This window comes from Chenopodium quinoa, unplaced genomic scaffold, assembly GCF_001683475.1.
Source record: "Chenopodium quinoa cultivar QQ74 unplaced genomic scaffold, ASM168347v1, whole genome shotgun sequence".
Taxonomy (NCBI): Eukaryota; Viridiplantae; Streptophyta; class Magnoliopsida; order Caryophyllales; family Amaranthaceae; genus Chenopodium; species Chenopodium quinoa.
In genome coordinates this window covers 859,654-878,069 of record NW_018743066.1, presented here as the reverse complement: position 1 = coordinate 878,069, position 18,416 = coordinate 859,654, and the positions used below count along the sequence as shown (strand labels likewise).

The window sequence follows — 18,416 nt, the reverse complement described above, 5'->3', positions numbered from 1 at the left end:
GCAGTTTTGTATTGTCTACTCAGTCATTTGCGTCACTCCTATATAAACAAGTGACACAAATAACAAAAAATAAATTAATTGGAAGAGTCATTTGCGTCGCTTGTTTATAAAGGAGCGACGCAAATAACAAAAAAAGTTTATCTGAAGAGTCATTTGCGTCGCTTAAATATAAAGGAGCGACGCAAATGACTAAAAATAAGTTTATCAGAAAAGTCATTTGCGTCGCTCTTTTATAAAGGAGTGACGCAAATAACAAAAAATAAGTTAATCAGAAAAGTCATTTGCGTCGCTCCTTTATAAAAGAGTGACGCAAATGACAAAAAATAAGTTTATCAGAAAAGTCATTTGCGTCGCTTATTTATAAAGGAGCGACGCAAATGACTCAAAAGTCATTTGCGTCGCGAGCAGTTGCGTCGCTCATAGAAGCGACGCAAATACACTATAAATGAGCGACGCAAATAAGCCTTTTTCTACTAGTGATTTTTGTGAGATTAAACGAAGGTTGGAATTTTATTGTCAGACCGCCAAAAGGTTAGATTTTTAGTTTCCATTTTTCCATATTTATTTAGTTCAAAACAAAAATCTATTTTGAAAAATTATAGTAAGTTATTTCAATTATCAAGTGAAAAATTATAGCAAGTCTCAAACGAGTATGATAAATATGTAGCATAATCAATAGCACAAACTAATCTATTGATAGCAATTTAGGTACATACCGACTGCCTTGTTGTATTAATGGTCAAGCTCTCAAGCTCGGGGCAATTTTGAAGCATGCTTGCTAGCCCGGGAAGTTCCCATTGCTCAGTATCGATATCCAAAGTTAAACTCTTACAATTGATGAATGAAATAGATTGATATTCCGCAACAAGAACCTATTATTCATCCATAACAAATGTAAATTAAATTCACTAGTAGTGTCCCAAGGATGCAACAAATTAATTACATGGCATTGTGCAAAATAAAGGTAACAACATCACTATAAATTAACAAAATGTATAGTTGTGCATTTGGATCTTGCGCTAAAGGGGCTAGTTTAGCGAAATTATTTACTCTTTGAAAAATAAGTAATAACAGAATATATATATATTACTCACTCAAGTGAAACTATTAATAATACTTGTATTATTTTTCAATAACTTAACAATGCTCATTATAATTTTAAACAAAGTGAAAAAAAGAAGATAAATTTCTAGCTATATGCTAATTTTAAGCTACAACTTCCATGTCCATGTTTTTAGGAAATACTAAAGTTTATATACAGTTTGATCAAAGTCTAATAATACCTCGATAAGTTGATCAAATACAGAGTACAAAGTACGTACATAATTTAGGTTAAGAAAATAATAACACAAGAATATTATAAGCTAAGATATAAGATAGGAGAGTATAGATAGAAGATACATCAGTACATTATTTCATTGTGATACTAACTATTATCGATCTCTAAATTATTATATACATCCGGTGCATAGCACATCTATAGTCAAGACAAGCATAAGATCAAATAATAAATAAAAAAATAACAAAAAAAAAAGGCTAAAATGAGGTACTCGCCTGAAGAACCCAAGTCCCTAAAGTAAGTTTCTTCACATGTCGAACCGTTCGTAGGATCTTTATCGACTTAATGTTAAGCTTATTATTATTATAAGAAGCATTCTCTTCGTCGATACTATCATTATCACTGTTACTGTCACCATCAATGTAACTGTCGCTATCACTATCACTATCACTATCACTATCGCTTTTACTATGATCATCGTTTATATTAAATCCAAGAGTAGCCTTGACCAAGCACGAAAGATTCATAACACTAAACTTTTTATAGTACATATACCCTGAAAGACTCAATTCTTCAAGAAAAGGGGCCAGAATTTGCAACATATCACCACATTTTCTATCTCTAAAATATTCCGAATCTAATCCGCAATTTTGTAGAATCAATTGCCTCAAAGATGAAGAAACTATTTCTAGTCTTTTGATTCCTCTGCAATCAGCCAATTTCAAGTATACTAACAAAGGACATCCCACCAATATTTTTTGCAACAAGATATCCGTCAAATCGGCTTGTTCTATGGACAAACTTGTCAAGGATTTGCAATTAATCTCCCGAGTAAAACCCTCAAAGTTAACATTCTGTAAACTCAAAGTGGTTAAAACCTCGTTTCGAAACAAGAAACTAGGCAAACAACACGAGGGGCTGCTAAATAATAATTCGAGGTTTTTTACTTTATGATCAAGTGCTAATCGTATCCATGAATCCAATTTCTGCTTTTGAAACTGATAATTACGAGAGAACCAATAATAATCAAAGTCAAAGCAACACCTCTCGAAATTGTTGCGATTGCGATATCTCAAGACTTCATCGACATAAAACATAAACTTGTCACTGTCATCTGATTTCTTAAAGTCAGATTGCCGGAAAACAAGGGAAGGAAGAGAGGACCGTATCAAGGAAGACCAACCTTTCGAGACGAACCCGGCTCGATACATGGCGTCGAAGGTCGAGAGAAAAGAAAAAATATGGAGAAGAACGGGATCCGGTAACTGGTTTATTCGATCAATTTCTTCCGAAGGTTGTTGTCCTAGTCTTTGTCTTTTGAAAAGATTATTAGTTGTAGGCCGCCATTGATGTTGAGGCCGATGCCGCCATCGAAGTTGAAGTCGATGTCGCCAGGCTAACCATTGATGTTGAGGCCAAGTCCGCCATCGATAATGAAGCCGATGACGCCATAGATGTATTTTTTTATGTTGAAGCATTAGGGGTTTTAAGGCCATTGATGAATAACTGTTGTTGTAAATTGTAATTTGGGTTTATGAAGAGAGAGGATTTTATATGATCATCATGGAATATTTGGAAAGAGGATAAACTATGAAATCAAGACCGACTCAATTTCAAGGCCAATCTCAAGGTTTTTTTTTTTTTTTTTTTTTTTTTTTTTTTTTTTTTTTTTTTTAAAGGCAAAATAAAATTATTTTTATAGAAATTATTATTATTATTATTATTATTATTATTATTATTATTATTATTATTATTATTATTATTATTATTATTATTTTTTCGAATAGAAATTATTTTGATTGAACTTAATTTTTTTAGTGAAACTAGTTTAGGTACCGTGTCATGCACGGTGATTTTAAAAAAAAATTAAAAATAGTAGCGACTTTTCAATATAAATTGTTATTTTACAAAAATTTTTAAAAAATACCCCCTCCGTTTCATAATGTTAGTCCATATACTATTTTGGGCGTTTCAAAAAGATCTAACCATGTTGAATATATTTCGTTTATAACTTGACTAGTTTTGTGCCCGTGCGATACCCGGGTTGTTTATTGAACATTAAGATAAATTTTTAATCAATACATATACCAAATTTTAAAATATATTATATATACAAAATTAGTTAGGAATTCCTTGTAAAAAAAAATTAGGAATTGATGCGCTTTTGTGACGATTTGCTTTCTATTGATGGAAATGTTCGATTTAAGACATTAAAAAAAATTAGCTAAAAAAAATTATATAAAAATAAATGTTCAAAAGTTCGTTAGGTTGATCCGAACCCAAAACTTTGGGCAAGAGTTGAACATTTCTTAACTCGTAACCTGAAATGACCCAGTTCAAGATGACTCATGACCCGACCCTAATTGACAGGTTTACATAGTAATAAAATTCTATTATTAGATTAATTGTGAAGTGTATTATTTTAACCAATTAGTATATGTTAGAAATGTTTTACGCTTTGAATTACTTCCTTCCCTCAAAAAAATATTATGATATAATTTTTTTTATATGATAATTTTTTAGAATTATAATCTAATATTTTTTCGAATAAAATTATAATTCAAGTTGTACATTTGAAATATTGGAATTTTATCGAAATTAAATCTCTAAGCTAACAATTTTCCTAAAATTCTATCCAAATAGAATTGTAAACTAACTTTTTTATTTTATGAAGTCTATTTATATCTATCCGGGCGACACTTGGCGAAAAGTATATATTAGTTATATGATTTTTTTTGGAATTAATTGATTGTGGATTAAGGACATGACTCTAAGTAAGGAAATTTTTACCTTAAATTATGCAATTATAACTTGTGTTTTCCTAATAAAAATTAAAAAAAAAAAAAGTTAAATAAGGTAAACTAAAAGGGAATATTTAATTTAATTTTTTTTTTTTTGGTTTTTGTTTTTTTAAGGAATAAAAGGGAAAATGAAGATTAAGATAGGATATTTATTTGAAAAGAGTATGGACTATGGAGAGAACTAGGGTAGCTTGGATGCGGAAATTAGGACCAACTTTAAATTTAGAGTCTTTATTTTTTTTAAGTTTTTTTTTTAATAGAATTGTAAACTAACTTTTTTATTTTATGAAGTCTATTTATATCTATCCGGGCGACACTTGGCGAAAAGTATATATTAGTTATATGATTTTATTGGAATTAATTGATTGTGGATTAAGGACATGACTCTAAGTAAGGAAATTTTTACCTTAAATTATGCAATTATAACTTGTGTTTTCCTAATAAAAATTAAAAAAAAAAGTTAAATAAGGTAAACTAAAAGGGAATATTTAATTTAATTTTTTTTTTTTGATTTTTGTTTTTTTAAGGAATAAAAGGGAAAATGAAGATTAAGATAGGATATTTATTTGAAAAGAGTATGGACTATGGAGAGAACTAGGGTAGCTTGGATGCGGAAATTAGGACCAACTTTAAATTTAGAGTCTTTATTTTTTTTGCTAAATTAATGTAAGTTTTTTTTTTTGAATAGAGTAATTATTTTTACTACGGAATTGAAATTATGTTTTTTTTTTAAAAAATAATTAAATTATTATTCGAACTAAATTATTATATATATATATATATATATATATATATATATATATATATATATATATATATATATATATATTGAGGGAAAGATATAAATGTACTTTGAGGTAACTTTTATTGAATTTAGGGTAACTTTTGATCATTTTAAGAAAACTTTATAATGAATGTACAACTTTACATAATATCTTTAGAAATGCATGAAAAATCACTCGTATATCAATCAAGCCGACCACTTTTAACTTTTAACTCTTTACATGTAGGTTTGTGATTCTTAAAGACAAGCTAAGAATACACTAGGATGGGAATTGCTAGGATAATTTAAATTAATACAATACCTATTACTAATGACAAAGACAATATGACCATTGACAAGTTGATAACTTCTTTTTACACCCAAAAATAACACCCCACACACCAATGTGGTCAAATATGATCATCATCCATAAAGCCCACAGGTAATAGCCCTTCCGCCAATTGCCCATCTCTTGGTACCCTATAACGATAAAAACATGCCGCAACAATATATATCACAAGATTTACAGCACCTAATGAAGCTAGCACCCAATAATAGTTATCTAATCGACTAGCATTCAATGTGGTTTGAAACCAATTTGTTCCCGTTCTTTTCTCGCTAATCTTCCCAACAATGTCGACTAACACAACACTTCCCATGACCCCGAGGCCAAAGAAGCCCCTCGCGAATAGATTAAAGTACTTAACCATGGATTTAGGGGCTTGATCCAATGATAGCCCGTAAGCACTCAATCGATGAATGCCATCATGACAACCAAGCAACACAAATTGAAACAAAAGCCAAAATACGGTCATAGGTACTCTTTCGTTTGGCTTGTCAATTAAGTCATGACTCTTGACAACACCGAGCCTTCTTGTCTCTATTTTTGCTGCCGCGATGCAAGCAAGTGTGGCGTATATCATGGCAGCCGCGATTCCAATTCGTGAAATGTAACGTCGAGTACTTGAGGCCATTGTTGGTAAGAAGCCTTTAGTGAAGCTTTTCCTAAAGTGGTCATAAAACCAATAGAATAGTATAAGAGGGGCTTTTGCCTTTCCTACTCTACGGTCCAAGTGATTCGCTTGCTCGAGGAAGTAGGTAGCCCCTAAGGATGATACAAAACCGCAAACAATGAAGGTCATCCAAATTGGAATTGTGCGTATAAATAGCTTGGTTTCTTCTACTTCTGTTACTTTGCAAAGGCTCCATCTTTTCTTCTCTTGTTGCTCTAGCACGGGTTCTGCTTCGATTATAGCTGCCTTGTCGAGGCACCTGCGAATTGCAAAGCGTAAGATTACATACAAATTATATGAAAATTAACTCTTCTTGTACTCATGTAACTTTTTATAAACATGTTTTGGTATACTATGTTAGTTTTAATTAGCTAGCTAGTTAATACAAGACGTAGTTTTTCAGATACTTAGCATGTTGAATATATACTTCATCCGTTTCATTTTACTCGTTAGAATTTGACATTTGCAACTATTCACATATACATATGTTTGACCATCTTTAATGATTGATCTTATATAAGTGTGACACAACTGAGATCTTGTTATATTCTCTCTATTTATAATTTTTTTAATGATTGAGTTCTGCATCGATAAATATAAAAGTCAAAATGTTGCAAGTACAATGGAATGAAGAAAGTACATTCAGATAGCAGATAGGTATGACATAGAATAAGTCAGAATTAATTTTTAACCTGAGGCCATTGGTATGAGGCAATAATTCACGGAGAGAGTCATCAGAGTTTTCATAGAGCTCATTCGTATCTTTTGGGCGCGAGCAAAAGCTCTTGGAGGCAGCAACGAAAAGAACCCGAAAGATTGTAGTCAAGGGGCTCCCTTGTGGCCTAGGAGCAGGGTTCCCAACCCCTAAGCAAACCCTAAAGATTAAGCAAAAAAAGAAAGAAACCACACCAAGTATAGCACAAATTCCAAACAAAATAGCCCATGGCTTGACAAAGGCTGCTATTAAGAGCGCGGCAAAGGCAACCAAGTGAGTACGACACCACCCTACGCGACGTGTACTATTACTAGCAGCAGCCTCCTCTGCTTGCTCCTGCGCAAAAGGCGCATAGCAAGCAGAGAGAGCAGCCATTCCCAACGCGGTGAATACGAGCCCCGAATAAAACAGTTGTTTTTGCTGCTCGCCAATGCATTCAGGCTTGTATTGGGTGCAATTTCCATTTGACTTGCCCAATATTGGTGGTGTTGACATCCATATTAGACCAAGTCCCTACATTAATATTATTCAACATTATATTTGGTACAAGAAATATTGATTAAGCTGACATTAGCTTAATTATGTCACAAAAAACAAATTAATAATAATTAATAATCTCCTTGCATAATATCTATTAGACAGAAATTAAAACCAGAATAATAATGCACTCATGGGCGGCTTAATACAAAAATCTTATTATATATAGAACCTATTATCAAATAATTTGGATTCGAATGACAACCAAAGAGTTGAATTATTGGTATAAACCAGCTTATATAAGACAGTTATTTGAAAGGGAGATTAAATTTGTTTTAAAAGTTTAGTTATATATATAACTCATTACTTATTGTTCATAATTACCAAGATTATTACATGGTCCGAAACAAATTAAATATAATTAGTTGTTGGGTCAGACTAATTCTCCAGCATATATTCAAGAAATTGAGAAAAAAGTGTGATATTTTTTTATTCTAACAATTAATTTTAGAATGAATGGAATACTGATCCGCTTGCAATTAGACTCCTAATTTTTATTCTATTTTTTTCAATTCACAAAGAGTTGACTAAGTTCATGCAAATATTGAATCGTAAGAAGTTTATTGCCTAGCAATCAACTTAGTTATTAAGATAAGAGTATATCAATTACTTGACCTGTTTCATTTATCAAATTTGTCAATGCAAAACTTTGATCATCAATAACTTTTAATTATTCATAAGTAAATATTATAAAAGTTATATATTATGATAGAGCTTATTGAGATGATTCCTAATATCTTAATTACATTCTTACACATGAATATGTTTTTTTCAATTCCCTACGTATAATTCACAAAAGACAATCAAGGGAGGGGTGGTAAAAAGTGTATGGTAATAGTCAAAGCGGGTCAAGTAAAAAAGAACGAAAGAAGTATAAGATAAGATAAATTAAGATGACTTACAATCATGGAGGAGAAGCTGCTAAAGAGGACAACGAAAGAGTTGCCTAGAAAAGCATCGGCGAGGTAAGCAAAGACAATAGGCAGAATTTTGATGAATCCCATCCAAATATTGATAATTGCAGCTGCATGAATTAATTTAAGCTCCCATACATCGGTTAAGTACACCATCATTAGCCACAATATATACCCGGAAAACAAATTCACCCATTTTTGCAAACGTACTGCATACATATTCAAAGGAATGAAATAATGGAGTTAGTTAATCAAAGTTAGACGTCATATGATCAAGAATGAACAAACTAAAAGTGTCACAACATTCCAAACAATCTTAGAGAAAAAAATATATATAAAGACAAAAAGTATTGTTGGTAAGAGGGAGAAATTAAATAATAAAAAAGTACATAGTAGTATTTGTGAAAGTGGGGTTATTGAGAGAGAGATATTATAAAATAATGGAGTATTCAATATGAAATGGATGTAAAAGGGAAGGAGTGTTGTGATTAATATGAAATGGAGGGAGTATATAAATGACGTACAGAATACTTTAGTAATCCGTTAAGACTTATAAGGTAATACTTGTATATTATATTCAAGCTTATTCATGACCTTTTCGAGCCTATCTTTAGATTTTTTCAATATTTAAGTATCGAGTGAATTGAGAGTTGATAGTCCTTCCTACGGTGGTTTTACCCTCTCAATATATTGGATGTGGAGAGACTCCTATCACCCACAAGCATGATGAAATGAGTAGTTCGATGCACAAGTTAATGTTTATGCCTTTGATATACCTAATTTAAGTTATATGAAGAAGTATAAGATTAAAATTAACAAATTATTAGATTTACTACATACTCAATATGCCAATATACTCCATAGCTCCACTGTTTTGTACTCCTGCCAAGGTGGTTTGAGCTGAAGACAATAATCTAGCCTTTAAATTGCCCTTTCACCTAGATAAAACACACAATTATTTTGTAATTAATTGGCAAAAAGCCTAGAATAAAGCAAAATCACCAAATATCAAATTTACATTTTTAAAAAAAAGAAGTGAAATTTAGTTATAGAATATATAGTTAGAACAAGATGCTAAAAAAAGAAGAATATGATCATAGCGAAAATGAAAAAAAGAAAAGAGGCAAATTAAAGAAGATGATAATAAGCTGAAAACTAATTAGTATTTACCTATATTGGTTGATTGGTGTACAGAAAATTTAGCAAAGGAGGGTATTATATACAAGTATATAGGATCCTTAAATCAGTCAGCAAATAATTTCTCCTAAGAAACATATATGTATAGAATAAGGAGGCTGCTAAGCAACCTTATCTTAATAAAATAACTACTTGCAATGCAAGTAGCTTTAATGAAAGTTTTATTAACTATTATAGATTATATATTATTGCTAATGTAATAATTATAATCATCTTACGTGAGTTGCCAGTTAGCCACCTTATTACTACAACGAAAAAGAATCAAACATATATATTGACCCAACTTGTCCAAACTTTATGGTCATTTTATACCCAAAACATTGTTGTTGTAACTTGTAACAATAATAACATGTGCCAAATTCGTACGTTCGTACCAACCTTTATTCTTTTTTTTTTTTGGTAGACTTCATTATAGTCTTTCAATAAATAAGTTAAAATAAAATATAATAACATAAAATTGATGGGCGTTCTTTCAAGTGTTTTACAACTAGAATGGGCTTGGCTAAAGGGGCTTGTATACGTTGTGCTCTTAGTATTGGGTCTAAAAGGGTACGAAATACGGTTTGATTTTCCGATATACTAACTCTGTTAATGGTTATCTACAATTTTGGATTTTTTTCACAAATAATACCCCAAAGTTGCAAGTAAACCATTAACAAAGGTAGTAACATTTTCTGGTAAAGGATAAAAATTACACAACTTAATTATAGATGATTAATATCCTTTTATCAAGTGATTTTTTAATTTATAAATCGTTAAGACAATGTGATCCCAACTTATTATTTCAAGTAGATCGAAAAGGTTGTATAAAATTTCAAATTGGGAAGGGGGATCGAGCGAGGAGTTATATCAAGTGATTATTTTATTTATAAATCGTTAAGACAATATAATCGCAACTTATTATTTTAACTAGATCCAAAAGGATGTATAAAAATTCAAATTGGGAAGGGGGATCAATGAGTTATAACATCCTTAGAGAAGATCAAGAATACAATCTAACTCGATAATTTAAAACACTAACACAACAATAAACAACATTAAGGAATGTAAATCGATCATATGCATAATGCAACAAGTCAATCAAAAATCATCATCCATGAAGTTGAATGCTCCTTGCACCATCTGCTCTAATCTGGATTCCCTATATCGATACAAGCAAGCCACCACAATATAGACAACAAGATTAACCGCGGCTAGTGTAGCCAACACCCAATAATAGTTGTCTAATCGACTTGTGTTCAATGTACTTTGAAACCAATTTGTTCCTGTTTTTGCCTCACTAATCATCCCAACAATGTAAACAGAAACAACACTTCCCATGACCCCAAGTCCGAAGAACCCCCTAGCGAAAAGATTGAAGTACTTAATCATGGAGCTAGGAGCTTGATCGACGGAAAAGCTATAAGCACATAACCTTTGAATACCATCGAGGCCACCAAGTAACGCGAATTGAGGCAATAGCCAAAATATAGTCATAGGTACTCTTTCGTCTGGCTTGTCAATTAGGCCATGATTCTTGACAACTCCGAGCCTTCTTGTCTCAACCTTTGCTGCCGCGATGCAAGAAAGTGTAGCGTACATCATTGCAACCACTATTCCAATCCTAGGTGCATAACGGCCACTTAAAGCAAATGTGCCAAGGAAGCTAGTGGTGAAGCTTCTTCGAAATTGGTCATAAAACCATAAGAAGAGTATAAGAGGGGCTTTTGCTTTCCCTGCTCTAGGATCCAAGCGTTTCGCTTGCTCGAGAAAGTAGGTAGCTCCTAAGGATGATACAATGCCACAAACAATGAAGGTCATCCAAATTGGAATTGTGCGAATAAATGTCTTGGTTTCCTCTACTTCTGTTACTTTGCAAAGGCTCCATCTTTTTTTGTTCTTGTTGCTCTAATGATGACTCTGCTTTGATTATAGCTGCCTTATCGAGACCACTGCAATGTGTAACAAAAAACAACACTAGTTAATAAAATTAATATTCTCTCTTGATCACCTAGACCATTTTATGAACCCTAGTGCTCTAAAAAATATATATACCACTTAAATTTACGACAAAATGAGGGGAAATTAGTGGTTTTGGACTATACTCCAACTAAAAACATGAGTAAAACAAATAATTTCACCTATATATTTTGTATCTTATAAGAGTACGATTAACTCATCCACCATACAACCAGGTGTACCTTGATAAATACAGCATGTGATTGTACACGGTAAATTGAGCAAAATAATTTTTGTAAATTAGTTTTTAGATACATAGTATTACAATAGCTCCATGAAATTAAATGTTTCTTAGATTTTAAGTCAACTTGTGAAAAAAACAATTGTAAGGAACTTAAAAGAAACAGAATTAGTAATAGAAGCAATAATATAATTGATTAAGCAGGGGAGTTTATTTACCTAAGGCTCTTCGAATGGGGCAATAATTCTTGATTAGGGTCAGGTTTTTCATATAGCCCGTTCGCATCATGAGGCCTTCGACAGAAACTCTTGGAGGAAGCAGCAAAAAGAACCCGAAAAATTGTAGTAAGGGGGCTCCCTTGTGGCCTCAAAGCAGGGTTATTATCATTGCACCCTTTTGTAACCCTCAAAATCAAGCAAGCAAGAAAAGAAAGCACACCAAGTATGGCACATATCCCAAATAAGATAGCCCATGGCTTGACAAAAGCGGCTACAAGGAGCGCGACTAGAGCAACCTAGTGAGTGCGACATCCCACAATACAACACACACATTCACAATCACAACTGTCATCGATCACCTCTAAATGTTCCCGTGAATAGGGTGCATAGCTAGCAGTATGAGCCGCGATTCCCACTGCAGTAAAGGCCAGCCCCGCGTATAAGAGTTGTTTCTGCTGCTCACCGATGCATTCAGGCTTGTATTGGGTGCAATTTCCGTTTGACTTGCCCAACACAGGTGGTGTTGACATCCATATTAGACCAAGTCCCTACAATTATTTACCAATAATGTTGATTACAAGACATGTTACTTAAGTTGACCTTAGTTTATGTATAAAAAAAATACTTCATATATAGATAAATAAAATAAAATCAAGTTTCTATTGTTGATTATGCCCCATGTTATGCGCATAATCATTAAAATGTTATGCATAACAGTCATATTTCAAATGACCACTGTAAATGTTCAGAATATTACAGTAATTTTCTTCCTCAAAATAATTTGTATCGTCTATGTTTAAAGAAATATATGATTAAATTACTTACAATCATGGAGGAAAGGCTGCTAAAGAGGACGACGAAAAAGTTTCCAAGGAAAGAATCAGCAAGATGAGCGAAGACAATGGGCAAAACTTTGCTCAACCCCATCCATATATTAATAATCGCGGCCGCATGAATTAATTCAAGCTCCCATACATCGGTTAAGTATACCATCATTAGCCACAGTATATAGCCCGCAAACATATTGACCCATTTTTGCAATTGTACTGCATTTTTCAAACGAAATAAAATCTAGTTAAACAAGAACCATATATATGTAATTTATTACATAACAAACATAAATATATGTTACGGACAATTAATATAAGACATCAAAGATACATACTCAAGTTGTTGATATACTCCGCCATAGCACTAGGCTTCTTTATCTGGTACGTTGAAATTGATCAATATTATCAGAATCTAATGTACATTGAAATCGACTATTGGATTGTCTTTAGAAGTAGATGAACAAGCTAGCTAGCTCGAGCACGTCAGGAACTATCCTATGGCTGAAAAGACGATCATGTAACGGAATGAAATGTGTTGGGTTGAGTGGTTGACTAATCACAAATGCTGAAAGTCTCTAATATATATTGGTTGTACTCGTACATGAAACTAGTTTATAGTTTTATATATATGTATATCCTTCTGCATAAGTTCCAGGTTGTATTCGTTTGTTGGTTGTACACTTGCACTTATATTAATGAGAAAAAAATGCTTTAAAGTCATGGGACAACTAATTGACCCATTATTATAACTATTTCCTCCATTTTTTAGATACATCACTTTGTATCAATGAAAATTTTATTCAAAATGCAGTAGTCCAAAAATTACTTAGACATTATACCATATCGATCAAAAGTGATACATCTAAAAAAACGGTAAAAGTACTTGTAATCATGATTAGTAATCTATTTGTGGGCCTAAAAATTTAATTTGTACCACTCCTAATCACAAGGAACATGGAGTAGCTAGTGCCTTTGTGGGTTTTATTAACCTCTATAAATTGAACATTTTAATTCATTACAAAATGTCTTACTTTGTCATTCCAAAATGGAATTTTTATGTGTCTCAAGTGGAAGAATTGTAGAAAACATATATTTTATCTCCAATTCTCCACGTTCTTAAGTCAGTTACTTCAATTCCAAATTATATTCCTTACATATCTCAAATTAATGTATTCAATATATTAGTTGAATCAAGGTATAGCCCCCGACTCGAGATTCATTTTGCAGGTTCACATGAGACCCAAATCCGAGGCCCGCAGACAGCCCATCAAGTCTAGATTGTCAATTTTTTGTGGAAACAATGTCAAATTAAACACTTTCAACTAGAGCTGTCAAAAGTTGATACGATCTGAATTACCGACTCAAACCCGATTATTAACTGACCCATCTGAACCCGAAAAAATGGTGACCCAAACCCGACCAGACCTAACCTGAAACCAACCCTAGACCCGAGTTGACTCGAGTATGTAAGACCCGAACATGAACTGACCTGGAGATGATTCGACCAGAATGTAACCCGTAAATTATTGACCTGAATCGAATCCGACTTGAACCGAAATTGACCCAAACCCGTTTTAACCCATCAAAACCCGAATTTAACCCGACTTGTTACTAACTTGACCTGAATTCAACCCGACCCTTTCCTAACCCGACCCGAATTTAACCCAACCTGTTACAAACCCGATCCGAAATCAACCCGACTTGTTATTGACCTGACTCAAATTCAACCCGACTTATTATTGACCCGACCCGAATTTTACCAAACCTATTACTAACCCGACCCAAAAATTCAACCCGATTTGTTAATAACCCGACTTGAAATCAACACGACTTGTGATTGACCCGACCTAAATTCAACCCCAATTGTTCCTGACCCGATTTCAAATCACCTTAAATGCAATTTAGACCACCTTATTATTGTTGATCAAAGCATTTTGTCTAGGGAGACAAAGTCGGTCCAAGCAAAAGAAAGGAGCATCATCCTCAAATTTAAGAGTTAAATATATATAGTATATATTTGTTGTATGGTCAAAGGAGATAATTATCTTCCTAAATTATAAACTATAGTTCTGTAGTATATTGCCATATATATTATAGTCAAAGGAAAAAATTAGCTTGATAAAAATGATAATTATCCATTTATAGTTAATTGAACCCGAATATGACCTGACATGGAAATGACCCGGCCTGATTGTAACATGCAAATTATTGACTTGAACATAATCCGACTTGACTCCGAGAATGACCCGACTTGGAAATGACCCAACCTGAACCGAACCCGACTTAAACCCGAGAATGACCCGACTTGAAAATAACCCGACTTGATTATAACCCGCAAATTATTGACTTGAAGCAAACTCGACTCAAACCCGAGAATGACCCGACCTGATTCTAACTCGCAAATTATTGACTTGAACCGAACCCGACTCGAACCCGGGAATTACCCTAACCCGTTTTAACCCGTGAAAACCCAATTAAACCCGACCTATTGTTCACCCGACCCGAATGTAACCCGACCTGTTATTAACCCGACTTAAACCCGACCCAAACCCGATAAGAAGTATGACCCGACATGTCCCGATTCAAGCATGACCTAACCCAAACCTGACCCGCATAGGTTATGGAATTAATCCGAATTGACCCGACCCGAGTTGGCCCGATCCACTCTTACCGACCCAAACCCGACTCGTTTACCCGAATTGACAGCTCTACCCAAAACCTCCAAAATTTCTCAAAAAGCGTTGATATTAGCCTTCAATTTTGGAATTTTTTGACTTTTTTTCACCCGGAAATAAAAATTGCTGAAATGTTTAACATGGTCCTTAATACCCTCTGGGAGTAAAATTGGGTGGGTAGAACCATCCAATTTTCCTCTAAACGATCAATTTACCGATTTACAACTTGCACCGATTTCAGTAATTCAAGCCTACCACGAACATTTATGATAATATATAATGATCATATATTGTTCCAAACGACATTATATGACTCCAAGATGTATCCCTTAAAATCTCAAGCCTTTTTGATACCGGGCCCCGAAACTTCCAAAATTTCTTAAAAAGCATGGATATCTTCAATTTTGGAATTTTTTGACTTTTTTTTGCCCAGAAATAAAAATTGCAGAAATGTTTACCATGGTCCCTAATACCCTCTAGGAGTCAAATTGGGTGGGTGGAACCATCCAATTTGCCTTTAAACGACCAATTTACCGATTTACAACTTGCACCGATTTCAGTAATTCAAGCCTACCACGAACATTCATGACAACATATAATGATCATATATTGTTCAAAACGGCATTATATGACTCCGATATGTATCCCCTAAAATCTCAAGCCTTTTCGATACCGGGCCCCGAAACCTCCAAAATATTAGCCTTCATTTTTGGAATTTTTTGACTTTTTTTTGCCCATAAATAAAAATTGCCGAAATGCTTACCATGGTCCCTAATACCCTATGAGAGTCAAATTGGGTGGGTGGAACCATCCAATTTGTCTTTAAAAGGCCAATTTACCGTTTTACAACTTGCACCGATTTTATTAATTCAAACCTACCACAAACATTTATGACAACATATAATGATCATATATGGTTCCAAATAGAATTATTTGACCCCGGGATGTATCTCCTAAAATCTCAAACCTTTTCGACATCGGGCCTGAAACCTTCAAAATTTCTCAGTAAGTGTGGATATATATTAGCCTTCAATTTTGGAATTTTTTGACTTTTTTTTTGCTCGAAAATAAAATATGCCAAAATGTTTACCATGGTCCCTAATACCCTTCGAGAATCCAATTGGGTAGGTGGAACCATCCAATCTGCCTTTAAACGGCCAATTTACCGATTTACAACTTGTACTGATTTCATTAACTCAAGCCTACAACGAACATTTATGACAACATATAATAATCATATATGGTTCCAAACAACATCATATGACCCCAAGATGTATCCCCTAAAATATTAATATTTTCCTACACTGGGCCAAAAAACCTCCAAAATTTATTAAAAATCGTGGATATTAGCCTTTAATTTTGAAATTTTTTGATTTTTTTCGCCCGGAAATAAAAATTGCCGAAATGCTTACCATGGTCCCTAATAACCTCCGGGAGTCCAATTGGGTGGGTGGAACCATCCAAATTGCCTTTATACGACCAATTTACCGGTTTACAAATTGCACCGATTTCATTAATTCAAGCCTACTACGAACATTTGTGACAATAAATAACGATCATATATGGTACCAAACGACATTATATGACCCCGAGATATATCCCATAGAATTTTAAGATTTTTCGACATCGGCCCCGAAACCTCCAAAATTTCTCAAAAAGCGTGGATAATTAGCCTTTAATTTTGGAGTTTTTTGACTTTTTTTCGCTCGGAAATAAAAATTATCGGAATGTTTAACATGGTCCCTAATACCCTCCGGGAGTCCAATTGGGTGTGTGGAACCATTCAATTTGCTTTTAAACGACCAATTTACCAGTTTTCAACTTGCACCGATTTACCGGTTTACAACGGCCAATTTAATTAACTTGCACTGAACCCGACTTGAACCGAAATTGACCCAAACCCGTTTTAACCTTTCACAACCCGAATTTTACCCGACTTGTTACTAACCTGACCTGAATTCAACCCAACATGTTCCTAACCCGACCCGAAATCAACCCAGCTTGTTATTGACCTGACCCAAATTCAACTTGACTTGTTATTGACCCGACCCGAATTTTACCATACCTATTACTTACCCAACCCAAAAATTCAATCCGATTTGTTACTAACCCGACTCGAAATTAACACGACTTGTTATTGACCCGACCTAAATTCAACCCAAATTGTTCCTGACCCGATTTCAAATCACCTTAAATGCAATTTAGACCATCTTATTATTGTTGATCAAAGCATTTTTTCTTGGGAGACCAAGTCGGTGCAGGCCAGCAAAAGAAAGGAGCATCATCCTAAAATTTAAGAGTTAAATATAATACATATTTATTGTATGGTCAAAGGAGATAATTATCTTCCTAAATTATAGACTATAGTTCCCTAGTATATTGCCATATATATTATAGTCTTGACTTGAACCGAACTCGACTCAAACCCGAGAATGACCCGACTGATTCTAACCCGTAAATTATTGACTTGAACCGAACTCGACTCGAACCCGAGAATTACCCAAACCCGTTTTAACCCGTGAAAACCCGAATTAAACCCGACCTATTGTTCACCCGACCCAAATGTAACCCAACCTGTTATTAACCCGACCCAAACCCGATAAGAAGCATAACCCGATGTGACCCGACTCAAGCATGACCCAATCCAAACCCGACCCGCTTATGTTATGGAATTAATCTAAATTGACCTGACCCGAGTTGACCCGGCTCACTCTTACCCGACCTGAACCCGACCCATTTACCCGAATTGACAGCTCTACTTCCAACAATTGTCTAGCACATTCACACATGTTAGGTAGGCCAACTCATATGACCCCTAAAAAAACTATCCTAACTTTTTTTTTTTAACAATTGAAAATAGATTAAGCTTCTTTTGTTTTGATAGAAAACATTTTTCATGAAACTTAAAAAAAAAAATATACGTAGTATAATTATTGGAAATTAACATGATTGAGAGGGTTTTCCTTTGCTATTGTTTGATAATAGGAAAGTTTACGGAGAAGAAGAAAAATGGAAGTAAAAGGGAGGGGAAGAATAGAGGAGAGAAAATAGAGAAGTAGCTTAGTGAAGATCACAGAGGAAGTGATGTGACATGCCTTTTTTACAAAACGAAAATGATTTCCTTCTCTAAAAACTAACTTTTCACATGTTGAAAATTATCTTACCATTTAACAAAACAAAACAAAGGACAATGGAAAATGGAAAATGAAGGAAAAGAATTCTCCATGAAATTGTTTACTACCAAAATAAACAGAGCCATCTAATAAAAAGATCGAGTAACTTTCAAAATCGACTA

The 18,416-nt window shown here is 33.7% G+C and overlaps 2 protein-coding genes across 2 annotated transcripts; both read right to left on the bottom strand.

Moving 5' to 3' along the window:
• Positions 1-5,042: 5,042 nt before the first annotated feature.
• On the bottom strand, positions 5,043-9,260 carry LOC110731256 (protein NRT1/ PTR FAMILY 5.5-like). The gene is made up of 5 exons (XM_021911101.1): positions 9,193-9,260; positions 8,863-8,960; positions 8,011-8,231; positions 6,549-7,084; positions 5,043-6,115 (listed from the first exon to the last, which is right to left on the bottom strand). The coding sequence occupies exons 2-5, from the start codon at positions 8,882-8,884 to the stop codon at positions 5,254-5,256; spliced, it is 1,641 nt and encodes a 546-aa protein (XP_021766793.1). The 5' UTR covers positions 8,885-8,960; positions 9,193-9,260; the 3' UTR covers positions 5,043-5,253.
• Positions 9,261-10,084: 824 nt separating this feature from the next.
• On the bottom strand, positions 10,085-12,314 carry LOC110731105 (protein NRT1/ PTR FAMILY 5.5-like). Its single transcript, XM_021910943.1, has 2 exons — positions 11,617-12,314; positions 10,085-11,150 (listed from the first exon to the last, which is right to left on the bottom strand). Exon 2 carries the CDS (start codon positions 11,017-11,019, stop codon positions 10,300-10,302), a length of 720 nt encoding a protein of 239 aa, XP_021766635.1. The 5' UTR covers positions 11,020-11,150; positions 11,617-12,314; the 3' UTR covers positions 10,085-10,299.
• Positions 12,315-18,416: the final 6,102 nt, after the last annotated feature.